Raw genomic sequence first — 23,888 nt, 5'->3', positions numbered from 1 at the left:
GCCAGTTTCTGCTGACCTGCATCCTGCCTCCTCCTCATGTCCTGGGGGGTGGACAGATGGACAAAGGGTCCATTGAGGGCCTGCCCTCCTCCTGGCCAGATTTACCTTTCAGAAGTTAGGAAGAGATGGTACGAAAAATATAACCAGCACATAATATAATCAAGAGTGATCTTTCCACAGGGCAGTGCGGGGATAGCCTGGGGCCCTGGGTGCACAGTTGACACATGCCTACTCTCTGTCCTGAATGGTTCGAAACTAGTGTGTCTTTGCCGGAAACACCCTTGGGGGTGGCTGTCTTTGGAAGTGGCTCTGGCAGCAATGACCCACATCCATCCGTGTTCCACACAAAGAAGAGAAAAGACAGGTCCCAAACTTCCCACCACACCTCAGGGCCACCTTGGGCCACTCACAATGCCACGCAGGGCAGCTCACACAATTCTGGAGCCCGGACGTCAGAGACCAGGGTGCCGGCAGACTTGGTTTTGGGCACGGCTCTTTCCCAGGCCTGCAGACGCTGCCTTGTCACCGTGTCCTCGGGTGGCCTTTCCTCAGTCCCACGGGGATGGGGAGGGTTGGGGGGGAGGGAGCACAGGACACAGACCTATCTATCAGATCAGTGCCCCACCCTGTGACCTCCTTAGCAGCCCATCTCCAAATACAGCCAGCTGGGGGTCAGGGCCAATATGTCCATCTGTGGGGACACAGATATGCAGTCCATACAGGGCTCACGAGGGAGGGACTCTAGTGAAGGCTGAGAACCGAGACAAGTTAGTCTAGTGGTGGTGTCCTCTTCAGGCCTGGTCACAGGATCATTAAGGGTCCAAGGGGACTTCGCTCCTGACACACTGACCAACATGACGCCTGCGGGGAGGTCGCAGGACACACGCTTGTGATGCACGGCCTTCTGGGCCGTCCTGCCTGGGGGACCAGGCAGCCAGGAAGGGCTCCCAGACGAGCGTGTGCAAGTGGGGGCCAGAGGCAGAGTACAAACAGTCAGAGGGGACCGAGGCCCAGCCGCGACCACAGGGTGCGGGAAGAACGGGGGCTACTCCTCACAGCATGAAGGGTCGCCAGGGCCTTTCATCCTCCCCTTCCCAGTTTGGTTTATGAGGCTGTGCTCCCCATGGATGCTCCCATCTGCGCGACTCACTGGGGACACCGTCCACGGGCCAGGCCTGCGTGGACATCAGGCCCCCCGTTATCTCTGCGTGCTACTTCCCACTCGTCCCTCGGAGTCTCTCGGATGAGCCGGTGCTGCTGCTTCTTAAGGTGGGTGATCCAACTGACCACTGGGCCCAAGTGAGCGGTGCGGGGCTTCTCAGACCCACATGTGCTGGGGTCTCGGTCCTCGAAGGAGCCTGGGTGCAGCCGGCCCCCCCTCGGGCATCCTTCTTCTCATCAGCCTCCAACGTCCCCTTGTGAATCATGAGATTTATGGGTGGAAAACCCCGTTCTTAAGTACAAGCAGAGTGTTTGTAATTCAGAAGTACTGGCCCTGTGCTCTAAGCAAAACTCAAATAAAATAAACCCACTGCCTTGTAAAAATCATGGAAGCCAACACATTACAGGGAACATCTCAGCCATCATCACCCTGAGGCTGGAGCTTTCCAGTTCACGTCCTTCCCAAAGGAGACTTCTAATGGACGCTTGAATGAAAATTACTGCACCCGTTCCTGAGTCAGGAAGCACAGAGTAAGAGCCAGTTTTTAGAGCTGCGTGGTGGAAATGAGTTCAGGAAGCATTTAGAATCTCCCCTACAATGTACAATTTTGGAATCCTTGATAGAAAAGGTGTGACGCAGAAATCAGGCTTGTTGTCACTCAGCAGTAACAGTCACAACGCCAGCATGGCAGAGCTGTGAGCTGCGCAGCGGGGATTACCGGCAGGGAGTGTGGAGTCAGCCTCACAGGCTCAGGCCGACGGGAGAGCGTCCCTGCATCAGTGGGGGCCATGGGACCGGCGGTGACATGGGAATGTCACTGTGCTTTTGTTAAAAGCAAGGCACTCATGGGGACGCTTGGACAGACGTCTGAACTCCGGGGAAGAGCAGCATCCGAGCCTCTCAACACCACCAACCCCAGCCTGGCTGGTCGCAGGTGGACCAGGCCGGAGAGCTAGTGACCAGTCCCCTCCCAATCTCCTGGCCAGGAGGTCCATCTGCGTGGAGTGTCAGTGTGAGGAGGGTGAAGCGACAGCCCCCAGGGCGGCCCTGAACTCGGCCCGAGCTGTCCTGACAGCCCAGTCGGTCCATGGATAAAAGACACGAGGCGAGTGTGGGAACCGCACCCCCATGTGCTGGTGCCATGCTGTGGCGCTGTGCCACTTTTCGGATCACTACCTCAACTTCTCAGTCACGTCCTGGCCCTCTCGGAAAAGCACAGTGGTCCTGCACAAGTGGTAACACTCCAGGTCCCCGCAGGAAACTGACCTCCACACCTCTGGGCTGAGATGACACTGAGGAGCCCGGGTGAGGGACACGGGGGTGGCAGCCCCAAGGCACTGATGGACGGCCACGTGCCCACGGCCCATGGCACGTGCCCTACGTCTGAAGGCAGCTCGGCCATCCCCTCGAGCAGCCATCGGCTTCATGGACACAGCCCCCGCCCAGCGTCTCCTCAGCAGGTGTCCTGCGCCCCGTGGCCACCCTGCTCATCCTAAAGGGTATAAATTATGGTGACACTCATACACAAAGAACTAAGCAATGGTTTCAGCAGTGATTTGACTAATTTGAGCTCTCCAGCCGCAGCACTGGCATGAGGGGTGTGCAGGACAGGGACCAGAGCCCCACACCAGGATGGCAGCAGCGCCGAGATCTGCTTAGCTGCTTACACATTTGAGTTTTTCCTATTTATAAAGTTAATATACTTCAGCAAAAAACTGAAAAACATGGAAAGTAAAACAAAACCCCTGGAACGTCTCCATTCAGAGAGACCTGCTATTAATACGTTCGCGTGTCCAGGCCCAGGGGGATGGGATGGCCAGGCCTGTGTCCACTGTGGGGTCACAGATGACGCTGAGTGCTGACACGATGTAGGTGCCCTCCTCAGTGTCCCCGCAGGCGACGCCCTTTACAAGGGCATCTGAGGTGTATGGAGGCCAGCACGGCCGCTGGCGTGAGCTATCACACGCGCCCATGACAGACCTCCTCCCTGAAGGACGCAGGAGAAACAGAGAGAAGCCTGTCCACACACCGAGTGACAAAGCTGACAACACACCCTCAGCCCCTCGGATGCCCTGCTGGCCAGATGACTGTTGATTTTTAATTCAAACCCACTTGAGGGGACGCCACTGTCAGCTCAGTTTCTGCTTGGAACACAGAAGCCCAAAGCCCGAAGCTCCACCTCACCTCCCAACAGCACCGAGAGATCTACAAGTTTGCAAGTTCTCGTGGGCCCATCAGAGACCCGAGGCCCCAGGGCAACCAATAACCTGAAATCTAGGAAACACAGAGCCTTCCGGGGACAGACAGGACACAAGCCAGACATTGTAGACATGGGAAGGAGACTCAGACGAAACTCAGAACAATTCTCAGTGTGACCAATGAGAAAACCCAGAACCCCGGCAGCTACTGAGGTTCGGGACGGTGATCGGCGTCCTCCAGGAATCTCACAGCTGCTCGCAGAGAAGAGGGGACCTGCCAGGGTCCTGCCGGGGGTAGGGCGAGCAGAAGAGGCCCCGCCTGAGATGTAGCTTGCAGATGGCACCTGGCCCCTCACCTCCTCCAGGAAGCCCTCCAGCCCACATGGCCCTCCTGGTGACCACCACTGAATCCCACATAGTAGCCCCCGTTCTCTGCCGAGCTCCAAATCTACTTTTGTGGAAGTGTTTCAGGAGCTTGCACCTCCAGCCACGGGGGTCTGGGTGACAGACACCTGGATGGCAGGCAGCCTTTTCACCTAAAGGAAAAGTGTATGGTTTTCCAGAGAGGACCGATCTGGGTTGGGTGCTGGGTGAGCTCGAGGCCCGGGCTGCCAAATCACAGTTCACCGCTGCTGCTATAAGCTGCCCACAGGCAGGTGGCCTGGGGAGGTACATGTGTGCAGGGGGAGCAGGGTCACCCAGAGCAGCCTTGGACACGGCTGACACCTCAGCCACCAGCCCACAGGACCAAGCGGGCTCAGCACACCCCACGGTCTCATGGCCTCACGGCCTTCTGTGATCAGCTCACAGAAAGTCAGAGATGAAGGTGGCTGAGTCCTCTGGAAAACTGCCTCCCTCTCCTGGGGGGACCAGAGAAAGCCAGCAGGGGGAGCTGCTGAGTCCCACCTAAGACACGTCACAGTGCAAACTGCTCCCACTGATGTGGGCGGTGGGACAGACCTGGTTCACACCATCCTGCCTCGGCCCTTGCACGCCGTCCATCCTCACTGTGGCCCAAGCCGTTTCGTGCAGCAGCAAGAGAAGGTGCCAGGTGACGCCCCAGGTGTCAGGCACAGTGGCCCCTCTCCTCCCTGGTGCCCGCACCTGCCCACTGCAAATATTACCACCTGCTCCCGAAAACATAGCGTAAGTTCATGATTTTGTAACAAGTTCAGACTTAATTCAGGGGTAATGGCGGCAATCACAGGTTTTCATAGGGTGGTGACAAGCAGCCTTCTTTCTCAGGCGCTGAGCCAGGCCACACAGAGACTAAGGGTCGCCTGGAGTGGCGATGTGGACGATTGCCAAGGCTACTGCAAGGGTCTGACACACAGGCATCCCAGGTGCCAAGAGGGGCGGGGGCTCTCAGCAGCCCCAAGACAGGCGAAGCAGCAACACGACATTGGCCACCAGTGCTTAACCCGTTAACAGCAGGACAGGGCCTGCTGAGCTCAGCTGCGTCCTGCCCCACCACAGAGCAGACCTGCCGGGTGCCCAGGGCCCTGGCAGTGTGTGAGGCCCCGGGGGCGACCGGCCCCTGCCTCTTCTACCAGAGCTGCTCCAACTCAACGGCGCTCAGCGAATGGTGACCCAGGAGAAGAGGCGCAGCCTGGCCCACCCCAGCCTGGCACGATGTGCATGGGTGAGAGTCCTACCTTGGAAGAAGCTCTTTACCCGGAGGTAGCTGACGCTGAGACGCAGGACTGAAAGCTTGTCCAGCTTGGAGACAACGTCCGGTGGCAACGGCAACAGGCTGGCCAGGTGGTCCAGCTCAGCGTTGAGGCGGTCCCGGTGCCGCTTGGAGGGGTTCGACCTCTCGGCCCCCACGGCGGGCTTCCTGTGGGGAACCACCACAGTCAGATGTGTTTGTCCACCAGAGGCCATTGGCCACCCAGGTGGGAACCTGCTCCAGGGAGTGACCTTACTATCAGCTTCAAAATGGAGCTGCCGCCAGGACAAAGGTGCTGAAGAGGATGAAAAGTCATGCATCCCTGAAGAAGTGCGTGCAACAAACTATCACCGCACATCATCAGCGACTGCATACCATTACTGGGAGCGAAGGAACAGGGATGAAGGGCAGGGAGCCTGAGAGCACGGCTGTGTGCCCCCAGCACGGTTCCTGACCTCTCTGTGCCGACTTTCCCTGAAGTGGGAGGACAGCCGCCCCGGCGTGTCTGTCCAGCCTAAGGTCACAGCCCTTTCAGGGCCCGTGACCCCTCGCCCTGCAGTTCAGGTGTGAGTGGCCGCTCTGGGCCTCAGTTTCCCATTCCACAGCGGGGCTGAAGGGCTGAGGTGAGGGTAATCGCAGACTCAGGAGAAACGAACACACACACCCACACAAAGACCTGCACACAAACGCTCATAGCAGCTTCATTCGCCATGGCCCCAAACTGGGATCAGCCCAAGTGTCCGTCTGCAGACGAACAAGTGGAGGTAGAACTGCTCCTGCTGGGGCGCGACTTGGCCCTGGAGCTCACGGTGATGTGGCAGCCGGGGGATGGGAGGGGGAATCTCAGAAACGCTATGGCCGGTGAGAGAGCCCAGCATAACAGCGTATGACTCCATTAATAGAAAATTCCAGGAAATGCAAAGCAGGCTACAGGACAGAGCATGTCAGAGATTGCCAGAGACGAGGTTCAGGAAGCAATGACAAGGAACCTCTGGGCGTGACGGGTAACTCTGTGACCTTAGTTTCAGTCAAATCCAATCAGACTGCACTTTGAACGTGTGCAGTCAGGGTACTTGAGTTACAGCCCAACAAGATGGAAAATGTGGGCAACAGAAGGGAAGGGCCAGAGCTCACTCACCTCATGAGCTCAAAGTGTCATCCAGGGAGGGAGAGCACGCGAAGCGCCACAGGACCAATGACACCGAGGTCCACTCTCTGTGTCCAGCCCCGAGGGACAGGAGCAGGTTATGCCCAGCAGCCAGGTGCCTGTGAGCCCAGGTGAATCCACGTCCACTGCTGACCCACACTCCACAACTTTCATCAGGAGAAGGATGGGCACGCACAGATGTCCCCACCCCACCCCCCCGAGGACAGGGCCAGACCACAGCCCCACAGCCTGACGGTGAGGACGCTGGGACCACAGATGGGACATGGGGACATAGCTCACACCAGGAGGAGCTCAAACATCAAAAGCAGGTTTTGTCAGGCCCCCAGTTTCCTGGTGGAGACTCTCGGCACACACACACACACACACACACACACACACACACACACACACACGGTTCCCTGTGGGCGTCTCAACTGCATGTCTAAAATGCTCGCTGCCACTGAAGTCAGTGAGGAAAAACTAATGATTCAATAAAAGTGTAGGAATGGCCGATGGCCATAGGGAAAGAATAAGATGGATTCTGACCCCACTCATCATACCAGGAAAGGTTCCAAGGGCTCAAAAGTTTAAATATATATCTATGTATTTTAAAGAATACAGAAAAGTTTAGAAGAAACATTGGGAAAATTATCTTATAAACATGAAGCAGAGTAAGTCTTTCTATTCATGATGTAAAATTAATTAGCCACAAAGGAAAAGATTAAATTCAGCTCCATAAAAATTAAAATTTTCTGCACGGCAAAGGACACCATAAATAAATTAAAACTGGGGGAAATTATTTGAAACACATAATAGACAACAAGCTTCTAAGAGTCAAGAAGCACAAAGTCCTAAACTACCCAGGAAAAAATGAGCAGAAGTTATCACCACAGACAAAGAAATACGATGGCTGCTAAACCGCACTTGTAACAACGGCATACAAATTACCAAAGTCTGAAACACACCACGTGCCCAGGCAGGGGAGGGGGCGTGTCCCCAATGCTGCCAACATCACAGTCGCCCACACCATTACTGAGTGAACCCACTTCCAGGTAGCACGTGCACATTAGGTGTGGGCCGTGATTTACCTACTAGCAAGTCCGTGGATGCTGGCAGGAGGCATAAGTGTCCCAGGTCAGAGACAAAGGACCCATTGCCCTTGGTGCCGCAGGTGCCTCAGCGTGTTTACGTCATTTATCCATGTCCTCAGGTCCCATGAGGGTGACAAAGAAGGTAACTTTGCAGGGGTTTGTGCTGCAGTCGCTGAACTGGGGGACCCAACGCTTTCACAGTGAACAGTAAACATGCTTGCTCTGCCCCAGGGAGACCCCTCAAAGTCACTCACTCCAGACACCACCCTGAGAAGCGGCCCAGGTATTGACGGGCCAGGACACAGGCCACGCGGCCGCTGCCTCTCCCAACAATAGGATGTGTGCCAACCAATGCCCAAGTGTCCCCCACGCAACGTGAACAGAGTCACCGGGCCACGGAGGGTGGTGTGGTCCCAGATGCCCCACAGCACATGCAGAGGGTAAATGCACACCAACACTGGCCCATTGTCACATAAACCATCTCCGGGCCATTCACCAGAAGCTTAAAATTTGTGCCAGGAACCAGGTAGAAGGACACTTTTTCTGTTCTGAATTAGATGAACATACTATCCCTTCATAACATCAATAAATAAAAGGTATTTTACAGTGAGTGCCTCAAACTCATTATCTCAGACCCTGTCACTGGAACAGAAACATGATAAAAGCAGGAGAGTTGGTTCCTCTGCCCCTGGACTGTCCACCCCATGGAACACGCAGGCATCACCAGCTCTTTTCCTGCCCTGTTCAACGTGACAACAGCGTCCGCCCAAGAAAATCTGTCCAGCACCCTGCTGGGGACCACATCCTACCACAGCCCTTGGGGGCCCAGCTACGGAACTGCCTCCGCCCAGGTGGGGGGCCCACAGCGCCACCTCCGCCTGCCCAAGCCTCACCTTCCCCGCAGACCAGCCTGAGCCCATGCTCCCGACAACAAGCCTTGCTGTGCTCCGCAGCTATGGCGGCCACACGGCGGACTCAGATGACAGATCCACCAAGTCCTGGAAGTGCACACTGTTCCCAAATAAAGTCCTGTCCCCCTTCTCCAATAAAAGAAAAAAAAAACATTTAAAACAATCCACCAGTCAGAGTCCAGCCTCGCAGGCCTTTGCTGCCTGTCCTTGCGCTAGTGGCACCATGTTCCTGAGAACCTCCCCCAGAATCCTGTACCCACTGGAGGCCGGAGGGCCGCCCAGGTCACAGAAACACAGACCCACATACACTGTAGCCGTGTGCACGCGCACACACACACACGCAGTCACTCAGAGCTGTCTCAGCACACGGCTGTATTACATACATGCACACACACAGCCCCAGTCGACGCTGGGCACCCTGCAGGACCCCTGTTGGAGGAACCAGGCAGCCGTGGGCCCTGGGCCACTCTCTGCTGACCTCCCACCAGGACAGCCCCCAAACCCCGCTACCACAGACCTCACACCTCGGTGGCCCATAGCTCCACTAGACCAGCCATGGCAGACAGAGGGATGGCGGGGGGGGGGGGAGGATGAGCTCCCCATGGTCCCCCCATCTGTGGTGAGGCCAGGCAGAGAACGGCTGGATTCTCACCAAGGACCATGGTGATATCGTAGCCCTCCATATGGCCTTCTGGGCAATAAGCGTCACGGGCCCTCACCGGACCTTCCATCACAGTCAGGAGAGCAGGACACCGTCCTGCCACCAGGCCTCCCACACACGAGAGCCGCCAGGCCTCAGCAAGTCCCTCCAGCCCTCCACCGAGCCTCTCCCTCGCTCACTCGGCCCGAAACTCACGTCTCCCAGTGGAAACACAACGCGTCCCTCGTGAGTGGGCCAGCAAGGGCAGGCGGGACACTTACTGCTTCTGCACGGGCTTCCTTCTTTTCCGCCCCGCGTACATGCACTCCCCTGGCGGGATCATCGTCCTCAGGCCTAAAAAGAAAGGAGCGTCAGGCTGGTCGCTGTGAAGGAGCCCCATGCCCGCATGACTGCCTGAACCCCCAGGGCAGGTCCTGGCCGTCACACTGGGGTCCCGTGCCTCCATCGCACCCACGGGCGACGACCAGGCTCCTCTGGCACAAGCCTGCACTACTCGCGCCTCACCTCATGCGCGCGCACGAGTAGGGCACCACGGCCCACACCTCGCCTTGGGTGGCGGCGTCACTGTCCCCCAGCCTGGCCCGAGGACCCCGTCACTGCATCCCTACCAAGAAGAGAGCCCTGTGCGCCTGTGCCGGGTGGACAAATGTCACCACAACACAGAAACACAGACGCCGCTGCACACAGCAGTGTGAGTGGGACACACACGGCCAAGGCACATGAGCTGCGTCAGGGCTCCGCGCAGGCTCAGGGCGGCCATCCTCTCCAAGGCATCTGTGGCGGCCTAATTCCTCTTCCCATTCCTGTCGGTGGCCCTGAACTTCTGGGCCAACAGGCTTCCTCTTTTCTGGGTAAAATCACTCATTCGACTCCATTAACTCTCAGCTGCCCAAGCCGGCCAGCCTCCACCAGCAGCGCTGGGCACAGGTGCCTTGTCCTCTGCGCCCGAGGCTGGTCAGCTCGCCCTCACTTCAGGTTTCCGTGCAGTGAGGATGCTGAGCTCACACACGTCCTGCAGACCAGCGTGCAGTGACCACTCATTGCCAGGCTCCTGCGCCCACAGACTTGGAGACGAGGATTGAGCCCTCACCTGGCCTCAAGCATGTACAACCTGGAAGAGGAGGCAGACACAGACACACAAGTTCCACCCTGCTCTGAAAGTGCCGTGAGATTCTCGGAACTGTGTCATCGATCTGCTTTAAAGGTAAGAAACACACTTTGAATATAAAGACACAAGCAGGTAAAGTAAATGGATGGGAAAAGATACACCATACAAACACTAACCAGAAGAAGCTGGAGTCGCTATGACTGTCGGACAAACTAGACTTCAAAACAAGGAGTATTACCGGACAAAGAGGGACATTATGTGATGATAGGCAGGGCAGTTCTCCAAGAAGACATAGCAATCCTAACTGCACACACCTGACGGCAGAGCTTCAAAACACATGAAGCAAAAACTAATGACACTAAAAAGATAATTCACTGGAGACTTCAACACTGCTCTCACAGTAATCAAGAGAATAAGTAAACTGAAAATCAAAAAGGATACAGAACATCCAAGCAGCAACAGACTTGGACTAATTGAAACTTACAGACCGCACCATCAAACAATGCAGGGTACACAGAACATTCACCAAGAGAGACTGCCAAGAGAGACTGTATTCCAGGACTTAAAACAAGTTTAAAAGAATAGAAATACAATGTATGTTCTGTGACAACTATGGAATTAAACTAGAAAGATTATGTCAAAAATTCCCTAATATTTGGAAAGCAACCCATTTCTGCTATTTTCCCCCCTTTCTTCTGCCACTTCACCCCCCACCCCCATCCCCACTCTGGTTCAAGCTATTGTTTCTCAGTCTAGTTGTGTAGGACACAGCTCCCTGGCCCACGCTGGTGTTATGAGCCTTGAGCTCCCGCTGGCTGAGGCCGTCGGTCGGCCGCTCAGAGTAGCTCTTGGTGGCTGCTGGCTGCTCACAATGGCTGCTGGCCACTCATGCTGGCCGCCAGCCACTCACACTGGCCACAGGTCACTCATGGCAGCACATGGTAGCCCACGGAGTAGCCAGCGGCAGCTCATGGCAGCCCAGCTCCAGGGAGAGCTGTTGTTCATAATCTTAGATGTAGAGGGCACAGCTCACTGGCCCATGTGGGAATCGAACTGGCGACCTCGGCGTTAGGAGCATGGTGCTCCAACCACCTGAGCCACCCAGCCTTCCCGCAACCCATTTCTAAATAACCATGAGTCAAAAAGAAAGTCTCAAAGAAATTTAAAAGTATTTTGAACTGAATGAAAATTAAACTACAACACATCACACTTTGTAGGATACAGCTGAGCAGTACTTTGATGGAAACTGAGAGCATTAAATGTTTATATTAGAAAAAAAGTTCTCGGATAAATAATCTAAGTTTCTACTTTAACTAGAAGAGAAGCTAAATCCAAATCAAGTAGAAAGATGGAAATAATAAAGAGGGGGGGAGTCAATGAAACATGAATAGAAATGTCACAATAGAAAAAGGGAAAAAATCAATGAAACCAAAAGTTGGTTCTTTGAAAAGATCAACAAAATTGATGAACCTCTAGCCAGACTGATCAAGACACGGAAACACAAGTTACCACTGTCAGGATGAAAGAGGGGACATCACCACAGACCCCACAGATACCAGAAGGAAAATAAGAGAATATTGCATGAATTTAATTGTGTCCCCCCTCAAAATCCATGTTGAAGCCCTAACCTGCACTTGACTGTATTGGAAATAGTATCTTTCAGGTCATTAAGGTTAAATGAGGTCGTAAAGGTGGAGCTCTGGTCCGAGAGAACCATTACCGTTATAAGAGGAAGAGACCCAGAGGTCTCTCTTCACCCTTGGGAAGGTGCCCATCGGCAAGCCAAGAGGAGGCTCTCACTGGCACCTTCCTCTTGGACTCCCAGGCTCCAGAATTGTTTGAAATAAATTCCATTGCTTAAGCCGCCCAGTCGACAGTATTTTGTTATGGTCACCCAAGCAGACTAACACAAATACTATCCCCACAAATTCAATAATTGAGATGAAATGGACCAATTCCTTGAAAGACACAAACTACCAAAACTCACTCAAGAAAAAACTAGATAACCTGTTTAGTCCTGTATCTATCCCAACAATGACGATTTTACTAGCAAATTCTACCAATTTAAGAAATAAGTAATACCAGTTCTCTGCCACCTCAGGCAGAAAATTGAAAATAAAATTGAAAATTGCCGACTCATGTATAAGTTCAGCATCACCCTACTACCAACAGAAAAGTACAGATCAATGTCAGTCATGAAACACAAATACAAAAATCCTTGATGAGACACTAGCAAATGGAGTCCAGCAACACAGAGGAAAATACATCACAAGTGAGGTTTATCCAAGGACGTCAAGGGGTTTCAACCTCCAGAAGTCCAGCAATGTAATTCACTGTATTACTAAAGAAAAAATATGCACGATCATCTCAACACATGCCTAAAAAGCATGACAGAATCCACATCATTCAGAATAATGAAGAAACTCTCATCAAGCTATGAATAGATGGGAACTTATTTAACCTGAGAAAGCGCATCTACAAAACAGCAGCCAACCGCAAGGGGCTGAGTACCTCCCCTGAGATCAGAATGAGGCCAGATGTCCAACAGCCCCTTCCATCAAACATGTCACTTGTGCCCCAATCAGGGCGGCAAGCCGAAAAACAGAAATGCCATGAAGCCAGGAAAGGAAGAAAGATACTCTCTGTTTCAGACACACGGTGTGTATTTCAATCATTTTACTAAGACAAATCTCTTATAACCAATAATTGAGTTCAGCAAGGTCACAGCACAAGGACAGTACACAGGAGGCCACTGTGTTTCCACAGACCAGCAGCGACCCATCAGAATACAGCCTTTTACATTTACAACAGCACCAAAACAAAAATGAAATTCTTAGGTATTACAAGAGGTCTCAGGTGTGGAACTGGGGCCCCAAAGGATAGGAGGGTAAAGAAGGCAACAGGAAAAAATTGTAAGAAATGATAGCAGAAATTTGTTCAAATGTAATGAAAACTGTAATCCTACAGATTCTAGAAGGTCAGTGCATCAGAAAGCATCAGAAACACAAAGAAAATGACCCCATAATCAAGGGCTTGCAACGAGTGACAAACAGAATAACCTTTAAGCCACCAGAGAAACAAAAGTGAGAATGACAGCAGAGCCTCATCTGAGAAGACAGTGGGCAACGGCATGACAGTGCGAAAGAAACAACACCGAGACCTAAAATTCCACACCCGGGAAAATATCCTTCAGAAATGAAGATGAAATAAAGACTTTTTTCAGACATGCAGAAGCGGAACGTATGCACTGCCAGGTGACCACACTATAGGAAACGTGAAGGGTATCTTCATGCCAAAGAAAACGATATCAGATGGTACATGGACCTACAAAATGGAACAAAGATGTGTTCTCGCTATTAAATATCTTCTCAAGGTCATTGTTCAGAAACGATGACAGGGACGTAGGGGCTTCATAACACATGTAGTGGTCAGGGTGTGGCAACGTGGGATGGGGGTGGCGGGGTGGGCTCCCATGCTACTCACGCAGGGCTCGGATGGTCCTGCAGAGTGTGCCAGGCGTCCACTTAGTGCCCTGGGCTCCAAACCCAGCCCTTCTGGCCTGCTCTGCATGGATGGCTGCACCCTCAAGCATTCCTGCTTTGAGGGCAGCACAATGTAACACTTGCCAGTGGAGGCGCAGGAGGGTTGTGCAGGAGTAAGGGGCTTCTGGCTCTTTTACTGGTTCTGCCTCCTGCTTCCAGAGGCGGGGACTCGGTGAACCTCTCCCCTGTGTCTGTGGGGGGCGGGGGCTGAACCCCAGCTTTGGGGAGGGGCCTCCACGCCCAAGTGGGCTGCTTGGCATGCTGCCAGAGCCCGTTAGAACGCTCAGGGTGCCCGGTTCACCCCTATAATTACTCCACTGCTGTAGCTAATACTCCTTCATATTAAGTCTCTCAAATCACACAAAAAAATAAGTTAAAAATACAAAAAGCTAAGTTTTTAAAGCCCACATAATTTAGAGATACACATATGAAAGAAACGAGATGTCAGGTACTTGATGCGTCAACCTGGGGGCAGAGTGGGGTTTAGATGAAACTGGATCAGTCAATATCGCCTGTTACCTATCTGTGCTGGTTGAGGAATAAACTGGGCTCATTATAAAATTCTGTCTACTTTTGTAACAGATTTGAAAATGTCCATAATGGAATGTTTTAAAGCATTAAAAAGAGAAACTGTAAGAATAGACATACTATGGTCAATTGATTTTCAACAAGGATGCCAAGGCTATTCAATGGGGACAGAATACTCTCTTCACAGATGATGCTGACACAGCTGGATCACCAGAGGACAAAGCTGTATCTTCATGACCTCAAATTTAGCAATGGATTCTTAGATATGTTACCAAAAGCACATGTAGGAAAAGAAAAAAACAGACAAATAGGACTTCATCAAAATTAAAAATCTGTGCTTCAAAGGACACTATCAAAAAAGTGAAAAGTGGGGCCGGCCCAGTGGCTCAGGCTATTAGAGCTCCATGCTCCTAACGCCGAAGGCTGCCGGTTCGATTCCCACATGGGCCAGTGGGCTCTCAACCACAACGTTGCCCATTCAATTCCTCGACTCCCGCAAGGGATGGTGGGCAGCTCCCCCTGCAACTAAGATTGAACACGGCACCTTGAGCTGAGCTGCCTCCCGGATGGCTCAGTTGGTTGGAGCGCATCCTCTCAACCACAAGGTTGCCGGTTGGACTCCCACAAGGGATGGTGGGCTGTGCCCCCTGCAACTAGCAACGGCGACTGGACCTGGAGCTGAGCTGCGCCCTCCACAACTAAGATTGAAAGGACAACAACTTGACTTGGAAAAAAGGCCTGGACGTACACACTGTTCCCCAATAAAGTCCTGTTCCCCTTCCCCAATAAAATCTTTAAAAAAAAAAAAAAAGTGAAAAGTGGGCGGCTGGTTGGCTCAGTTCAATTCCCACATGGGCTAGTGAGCTGCGCTCTCCACAACTAGAGTGAAAACGACTTGACTTGGAGCTAATGGGTCCTGGAAAAACACAGTTCCCCAATAAAATAAGTGAAAAGAGAACCCACAGAATGGGAGAAAATATTTGCTAATCAAGTATCCAGACTATATAAATAACTCCTACAACTCAACAACAAAGACAACCCAATTTAAAAATGGGCAAACAACCTGAACAGATATTTTTCCCAAGAAAATATAGAAATGGTCAATAAATACATGAAAAGATACTAAACATCAATAGTCACTGGGGAAATGTAAATCAAACCCACAATGAGCTACCACCTTGCACCTGCCAAGATGGTGACAGTCAAGTGGATGGAAAGTCACAGGTCCTGATGAGGGTGGGGGAGGTCGGGACCCAGTGTCCAGCTGGTGGCATGTGCAGGATGGCAGTTCCTCCACACGTGAAGCAGTCACTGTATGAGCTGCAGCCCCGCTCTAGGCCTGTGCCTGGAGAACTGTAACACCATCAGACACGGTCAACCTGGCACAAACGCTCACAGCGGCGTATTCACAGAACCCAAACGTGGAAGCGACCCAAGCATCCACCAAATGTGCCGGGTGAGCGAGATGCGGCCTGTCGCAGGGTGGAGCATCACTCGTCTTTCAAAGAGTGGCGTCTGATGCGACAACATTGGTGACCTCGAGAAGGTGCCGAGAGAAGCAGCATGAAAGGGCACACAGGCCCAGTCTCCATCCCAAGCCCCTCCCCACAGCGGGACTAAGACAGGATCCAGGCTCTTCCATGGAACCCTCCCCCAGCCTTTCATTCCCACCCCCCACACACACACAAAGCCACGTTCTTCCTTGGTGTCTCCAGCTCAGTGCAAGGCCCTAAAAAACGCAGATTATGGCAAAAAGCACCAAGAGCAGAGACCTGTCTCCAGGTACCTCTCCACTGGGGTGAGGCAGGAATCAAAGGAGCCTGCATTGCCTCCCCGCCATGGTCTGAGCTGAGTAGCTGCACTTTGTGGAGTTCCTGGCAATCGCACACCAGGCCAGCACTCTCGTGGAGGCTGCTCCGTTTTACTAAATATTTGTGCTCTCTCCTCAAAAAGATGATGCCTCCTCCGACTAAATCAACCTCCCCTGTGAGGTGGGTGTGGGTCCCAGCCCAGGACCAGCTTCCTTCTCTGCCTAAGGGGGCCCGGGGACTCTCCCCACTGGGCTCCTTGTGGCCTGTGACTGCCTGGGGGGCAGGGCCCCCCTGCAGCCAGGGTCCCCCTAGCCATGGACAGCACTAGGGTGGGGGTGTGCAGAGACTTGGGGGGGCCTGAGCGCTGCACAGGTGAACACCCCGCCACGCTCTGAGCTGACGGTCAGAGAAATCAGACTTTTGGATGAAGCTTCCTCTTATGGGAAGAGTAGTAACTGTCCATGTTAGAGATGAGCGACAAACAAACATAAAACCTCCCCACGCAGCAGCGCCCCTCCTTTCCACAGGGCACACCGCGCTCTGGGCAGGAGCCTGGGCCAGAACCACACAGTCTGGGTTCAAACTCCATAGTTAGGGCCTGAAGTCCCCCATAAAACGGTGACTTCCAGCCATGTCAGGAGGGCCCCCTCATCCATGCCACTCACTGGCCCACAAGTGGGGACAGTCTGCACATCACCGATGGTTTTCCCTGCAAAACTCAGGCCTGAGGCCCTCTCAGCGGACTGGGGGGGTCGGGGGAAGAGTACCCTGGAAGTACACACTGGGGACAGATGCCCAGGGCACACACTCACGCACCGAGATTCTGCACTGAGCCCCTCCAGGACCAGAGCCTGTGGCTGGTCCCACAGGCCCCCCCTCCCATGATGACACTCAGGCGGCCACAGCTGGAGGCCTCCTGGCCACTTCCTGGGGGCAAATACTTGCAGCCCCAGCCCCTGGAGCCAACAGGGAAACAGACAGAAGGAGGGACCCCAGGGCTGAGTGGCTCAAGGCCTCTGACCTCTGACCCTGACCAGCACGGGCCCCTCCCAATGGGGGTCCCTGAGGGTCTGTGCCACTCACAGAGGGTCCACAGTCTGGGATTTTCGGCCACTCAAAATAAGACTTTAGGGAAAACAACTTTCTTGGTGCCATTGACTGAAACCGAGTGAATTCCTGGAACATGGGCCCTTCCGCCTACCCTGCCCAAGTGTGGGAACCAAACCTCACGCTCCCAGCCCAGAAGGATCCAGGGGCTGAACTGTGCCACTAGGGCTCTGGAACCCCCAGCCCTGCGCTCCCTGCCCCCAGCTGCCCTGGGGAGGGCTCAGGGCGTGGGTTCAAAGCCCCCACCAGCAACTGCCCAAAATCTTTCTGAAAGAAACCAGGCTAAGTGCGAAGGGCAATTAGCCCAACTGTCCCAGCAGGTCACAGGCATAGAGGGGGGACGAGGGCTGCCGCTCCCGGAGCAAAAACTGAGGGACCACAGCAGTGGAAGGGCACCGGGCTTCCCCAAAAGTCCCGTTGTTTAATTTTTAAGTGAGAAGCTGCCCCTTGGACCCAAGGCCTGGAGACGACGTGGGGATGGGGTGGGAAAAGGGGGATCCAAGGGATGATGGGGTTGGAAGGCCGGCGGGAGGAGGGTCCCCTCAAGCGTCTCCACGGCGCAGCGGGGGCCTCGGAGCCCGCCCACAGCACTTACCGGGCCAGCTCCGCGCGGAGGCTCAGGCGCGCACGCCGGGGCAGCCCACCCGGCCGGGAGCTGTGGCAGTGCGGCTGCCGGCTGGCGCATCTAGGGGACCAGGCTGCGGCCGGGAAGGACAGCCCCACCCCGGCACGCGAGCCCGCCCCGCCCTGGAGCCGGCGGCCGGGAGGCGACAGGGGGCGCGCGCGTGCATCCCCGCTCAGGCCTCTGGTCCTGCAGGTCTGTGTGCGCCTCGGAGGGGTCGCCGCGCCCTGCGCCCTCCGTCCCCAAGGCCTTCCCAGGGAGCTGTCCACTCCGGCGTGGGTAGCGCCCTGCGCCCCTCGAGGGCCCGAGCTCCCCGCAGACCCTCTATGTCTCGCCCCCGGTCACGCAGCTGTCTCACCTGCGCCGGACTAGCTTGAGCGCGCACCTGCCCAGGGTGCCGAGGTGCAGGGCCCAGGGTCCCCTGGGCGCGGCCAGGATCCCAGAGGTCGCGATCTGAATAGGTAACATGAGGATAGCGTTTCCCACCCCGACTGCTCCAAGGGGTTGCTGTAAGAATCAAGTTTTACAAACTATAAATTAGTAATTCATACTTTTGACCCTGAACTTTCCAGGAACCGCAGCGTTGCTCCTGCGACGTCCCACCAGGCGAGTGCGCTGGTACCCCGTTCGGCAGAGGGCAAAGTCTCCCCCTCGCCCTCTCCTCCCTGGGCCTTCACCTGGAGTCCCCACTGACCCCTCGGACATGCTTCCCCCTCCTCTTCCACCCGGCGGTCATCGGCCCCTCCCCTCCTCCATCCTGGCTGAGACCTCCGACTTTGACACCCCCCACCCTCACGAGGCTCGGACCTGTGTCTACCCGATAGCTCCATAGACACCCCGCAAGCCTGGGCCTCACAGCCTGAGGTCTCTGCCCAATGTCTGAGGGGCCCCAGAAACTGGGGCCCATTCTGGCGCCACCACGGTCACCCAGGGCAGTCATGGGGTCGCCCTGTCTCTGCTCTTTCCCAAGCCATCCCTCGGTGGTTCCTGGGGCCAGCCCCTCAGCATGCGTGAGCACTTCATCCAACCCCACCAACCCCCAGGCATCCTGCAGCCAGCCCTGTGGGGGCTTCTGTGCCCGCTCCCACCCTCCAGTCACAACCAGAGATGTCACTCCAGGCCCCCACCAGGTTCTGAGCAAAATGCGATCTCCCCAGAAGCCCCCAACCTCCTTTCCAGCCTCACCGATGAGCTCTGAATGAGCAATGTGCCGCTGGACTCTTGCACTTGCTGTCCCCTCAGGACAATGCTCTTCTCCAGGTGCTCCCAGGGCCAGCCCATTCCTGTATCCTCAGAGACAACAAACTCCCCAAGTGGAAGGCCCCCCCTGTGCACCTCCTCTTGCTGCTGCTTTTCATGGGCACACTGCAGAGATTACAGCAGGTGTCTACTCCTGGGTCTAAGAGGTGAGACCCGCAGGGCTGCACGGTCCGCCTCTGTCCAGGGGAGAGCTCGGCGTCCCACTGCAGCACCAGGATTGACATGCTGGCTGACTAAAGTTTTCACAATATGTTTGATGTGGGACAACCTGCAGCCATACTGCTGCATCTGAAGTAACTAAAATCAGTAGTTGTGACTTGATTCAATTTCTGTAAAGCACATTACAGAAACGCTGTGTGGGCCACCAGTTACAGGTGAGATTTAACTTCTTTTTACTTGTCAAAATTTCTTAATTCTTGAACATTTTTGCAAGAAGCATGTGGTACTTTTATACCTTTTTGGTAGATTTGTGTTGTTGAAGAAAATAAGCACATGCACGATGCTGCAGGGACACCTCTTGGAGTGGCAGCATTGAGGTGGGTCTGCCCTGGGAAGTCCAGGCCTGTGGGGGACCCCTGGACCCAGGGGTATGGGTGGAGACAACTGGGTGGGCATCCGAGGACTTGGAGCTTTGTAGTAAGAGCCACACTTACCCTGCCTGGGAAGACAGCACCCCCACAGCTCCAGGAAACCCCCTGCTGGCCTCGTAGTCCAGATACATCACACCCACCCGTCCTGGAGCCAGACACCTCACGCTGCCACATCCCAGCAGGACGAGGACAGGTGAGCCCATGCAGCCCAAGATGCAGAAGAAAACCAGTGTCCGCCTCCCGCTTTTCTCAAACTGCCCCGATGGGCACAAGCCACCTGCCCCGCTGCCCCTTGTGCCTGCCTCCAAAACAGCCTTGGGCACTCAAGGGGTCTGAGCAGAAACTGGACGACCGTTCCCAGGGAGGCCGCTGTCCCTGCAGCCCCAGGGCCCCAGGGGAACGCCCTTTCTGGGAGCCTCTGGGCACCCCATCAGAGGGTGGCTCCCACCCCCAGCCAGTGTTCCCAGGAGCTCAGCAGACATGGCTTCTTTCCCAGCAACTTCCCATTCGCACAGGCCACGAGAGCACACAACAGTTTGCAGTGCACAGCAGGCCTCCCCTGTGCCTTTGCATGGCGACCACCGTGCTCCCATTCTCACCAGGTGGGTCAAATGCAGCTGGACACACCCCAAGCGCAGCACAGAGACCCTGACCCAGAAGGCCTTCTCCTCAGACCCTCCCTGGAGACCCCCAACTGCAAACAGGCTCCATATGGCTGAGTGCCCCTGCTCCCACCAGCAGGGTGGCAGGGATGAGAGCTGGAGAAAGAGAAAACCTGAGGTGCCACCCTCGCCCATCTGCACGGGATGGGCCATCCCAAGTGAGACCTCGGTCGCCATGTGACAGTTAAGTGAACCGGGACGTCTTCCAGGACCGCCTGCAGGGCTGGCTGCTCAAGGCGCTCAGCGCCATGCTGCTCCCAGCGGCCACAGTGGCGTCCGGTCCGGAGCGTGGGTGCAAGGACAGAGCCGCTCTCCATGGGCTGCTCCCAGGTCTGCCCTCCTGCCTTCCCTGCTGGCTCAGCAGCTTCTGTCCACAGCCTCTCCCTCAGGCACAAGCTGGCAGCAGCAGCCAGGGCCGTCCTCACAGGCACATGGGTGTGCTGTCCTCAGCATCGGGGGCGTCTCACCCACGTTGACCACTTTGGCAGCCCTGGTTCACATCTGTGTTTTCTTTTCCAGGAGGCTGAGAAGACTCTGGAGTAATTTGTCAAGAGCTGTTAGGCTCCCTGATGCTGCCACTGCGGGCTGGCCTTCGTCACTGCAGTCCCTCCTGCCCTGCCTCACCTGCAGTACAGCCAGGAAGGGCTTCCTGCTTCTGGGGCACCAGCACCGGTGCCCAGGTGGGAGGGGCAGCCAGGGGTCGCCATGGCCAGGGGCCCAGGAGCCTCCTTAGGAAGGCACAGGCTGCCCAGCTGATGTCCTCCCCAGGAAGCCAGGAGCTTCCTCACCCAGGGACCCTTGAGTCAATGACATGTGATTCTGGGATTGGTCCTGAACACCAAAGACGGTGGCTGTGGCCAACTGGCAAACAGTACAGGCGAGCGGGAGGTGGTGAGATGCCCACCAGGACCGGGCTGGTCTGACGGCCACGCACCTGGCCTCCTAGCACCTCCACCTCTGCCACCTGATGCCTCTCAAAGGTGAGTCCTGGCCCCACCAGGTGGCCGTGCTCTGCAGGGAGCCAGGCCGGCTTCCCCACCTGAAGCAGATCCTCAGGGTCCCGCCCAACAGCAAGAGCCCCTCCAGGGGCAGAGAGCCCAGGCCTGAGAAGACCCTGCAGGGTTCCCAGGTGCTGTTCCCTCTGACTGGATGCTCTCCCCCCACACACTGGCCTGTCCTGCTTCCTTCAGCTTAAAGGTCCCCTTCTAGCAGAGGCCACCATGACACCCCTACCACGCGACATTGGGTGTATGGCGGGGAGCAACGCAGCACCTGTCATCCACCTGGTACCCTTGCCCTGTAGCCCAAAGAGGGAGGGGGAGGCAAGGGGAGGGAAGTGGGGGAGGGAAAGAGAGGAGGGAGGCCCGACTTTCTGTGGCTTGCTTCCTGGCATACTCGCCCTTTCGTGCAGCGGAGCCCCAAGAACATGACTCATTTGCCTGGTTTCTTTGAACTTGCTCTGTCCTCACATCCTTGTGAATTGCCCTGAGTTCCGCAGGCTCTATGAGTCAGAACCCCTCACCCCCTCCCACAGGGACAGCTCCCTCCAGGCGGCTGCTCCCCCCCCCCCCACTTCCCTTGGCCTGTCCAGTGGGTCCCACGGTTCCTGAGTCCCAGGCCCTCCTCCCGCGTCACACGGCACTCGCTGTGGCTGGAGCACATCCTCCAAGAACTGAAGGAACCAGACTTTCTGGGAGACTCAGTCCACCTCCACAGCTCATGGCCGGCTGGGCAAGAACAGTTGAAGGTGGACACAGCTTTTGTCCCACGCCGGCCATTTTCCTTTCCGTCTGTGTCTCTGGAGGGTGAGGGTCTCCCTGTCCCCAGCAGGTGGGTCTCAGCGTGCCCTTCCAAACTAGCCTCACCTCCATTAGTGCTGGAAAATGTCCCCCTTTTTTAACATTTTCTCCTCTACAGTTCTCTGTTCTTTCACTTTTTTCCCTTCCAGTAATTCTGTTTTTAATATCTTTTTGTAGAATGGGCTGTATTTTTCGTGGATGCAGGGTCTTTGGTCTCTGAGGTGCCGCTGTAGAGTGTCGGGTTCCAGATGCTTCTTTGGTCCTGAATTGCTTGGGCTTCCGTAGGAGAGTGGCACTACGATGACCTCCTGCCTGGTGGTGGGGGCTCGCCCTGCAGGGACACCTCGGGACTCCCCAACCCCATGCTGCCATCACCCTCCTGAGCCTCCCAGGACGGCACCTTCTCCCTTCTCCCCCAGAGGTCTGGGGGCACGTGCCTCCTGAGGTCAAAATAGGCTGAAGCTTTGTTTCCCTCTCTGGTTCTTTGCATCGTTGAGGCCAATGTCAATGGAAACTCTGCCATCTTAAACTGGAGGCAGCTGGTGTGAACCGCCTCAAAACAAGCTGAGACCCAGGCCTGTGGCCTGTGTGTCATCTGCTGGGCAGAGCTAACAGGTCAGATGTGTCCTCTGCACTCCCCAGGGTCCAAGGCCCCCTCCGTCCAAACCCCAGCCTAACCACCACTGATCATGTGACCTCGGCCAAATTATGGGCTCTTCTGGGTCTCCGTTTTCCTGCCTGTAAAACAAAGGGAACAGAACAAAAGGCCCAGAAATAAGCCCTCACGTATGTGGTCAATGACGTTCGACAAGGGGCCCAGGCCCTTCACTGGGCGAGAAGACAGTTTCTCCAACAAATGGCACTGGGACAGCAGGGTCTCCACAAGCAAGAGTGAGACTGGACCCTGACCTCACACCACATGCAAAATTTGGTCAAAATGCACCAAAGATCTAATCTTAAAAGATAAAACAGAGGAAAACGAGGAAACTTCATGACATTGGATTTGACAATGATTTCCTACATAACACCACTGAAAGCACAGGCAACAGAAGGAAAACAAGCACCTCAAATTTTACAACTTTTGTGCACAAGGGACACTAACAGTAGAGTGAACAGCTGTCATAGAATGGGAGAGAATAATTGGCAGTCGTATACCTGCTAAAGGACTAACATCCGAATACATACAGCTTCTACAAGTCAGCATTAAAAATACAAACAACCAATTTAAAAATGGGCAAAGGACTGGACACACAGATGGCCAGTAAGCACATGAAAAGATGCTCGTCACTAATCAACAGAGAAATTAAAACTAAAACCACAGTGAGGTACCACCTCACAGCCATCGGGATGGATATTATAAAAAGCAAAGTGACAGTGGGACTGTTAAGATGGTACAGCTGCCATGGAGAACAGTATGGAGGTTCCTCAAAAAACTAAACACAGAACCACCAAATAACCCACCACTTCTGGGTATGTCACCAAAAAACTGGAAGCAGGGACTTGAAGAGGTATTTGTGCACCAAGTCACGGCATCATGACTCACAAAACAGTGGAAACAGTCCAAGTGTCCATGGATGGACGATTAGCAAAGTGACGATGGAATGTTATTCAGCTGTAAAAAGGACACTCACATGCAGCTAAGTGATGGACCTGGAGGACATCATGCCGAGTGAAATGAGCCATCACAGCAACACAAATGCTGTGCGAGTCCACCAATGTGACATCCCCAGGAGTCAGGTTCACAGAAACAGGAAGTGGGCGAGGTGGGGGGCGGGCACCGAGTGTGTCATGGGGACAGTTTCCACTTGGGAAGATGGAAAGTTCTGGGGATGTAGTGGGGATGTTCATCACAACGTGAATGTACTCAATGCTGCTGAACTTACACTTAAAATGGGTAAAATGTTCAATTTTATGTTCCATATATTTTCTCACACACACACACACACACACACACACACACACACACACACACACCACTCTTAGAGGCAGATATGGGCTGGCTCCCTGGATCTCGAGTCTA

At 54.7% G+C, this 23,888-nt stretch overlaps 1 protein-coding gene across 1 annotated transcript in view; it reads right to left on the bottom strand.

The window, feature by feature from the left end:
• AHRR (aryl hydrocarbon receptor repressor) overlaps nt 1-17,663 on the bottom strand; it is a 61,995-nt gene extending 44,332 nt beyond the window's left edge. Inside the window, exons 1-3 of the mRNA XM_019744617.3 lie at nt 17,531-17,663; nt 9,100-9,172; nt 5,016-5,197 (exon numbers count right to left, since the gene is read on the bottom strand). Of these exons, the coding sequence (XP_019600176.3) occupies nt 5,016-5,197; nt 9,100-9,161 (244 nt within the window). The 5' untranslated portion in view covers nt 9,162-9,172; nt 17,531-17,663. The remainder of the gene's footprint in view (nt 1-5,015; nt 5,198-9,099; nt 9,173-17,530) is intronic.
• Nucleotides 17,664-23,888: the final 6,225 nt, after the last annotated feature.

The sequence above is a fragment of the Rhinolophus sinicus genome, chromosome 3 (genome assembly GCF_057876585.1).
Source record: "Rhinolophus sinicus isolate RSI-liver-muscle chromosome 3, RSI-T2T, whole genome shotgun sequence".
Lineage (NCBI taxonomy): Eukaryota > Metazoa > Chordata > Mammalia > Chiroptera > Rhinolophidae > Rhinolophus > Rhinolophus sinicus.
Note: the sequence above shows the minus strand (reverse complement) of the source record. Positions and strands in the feature narration are given on the sequence as shown.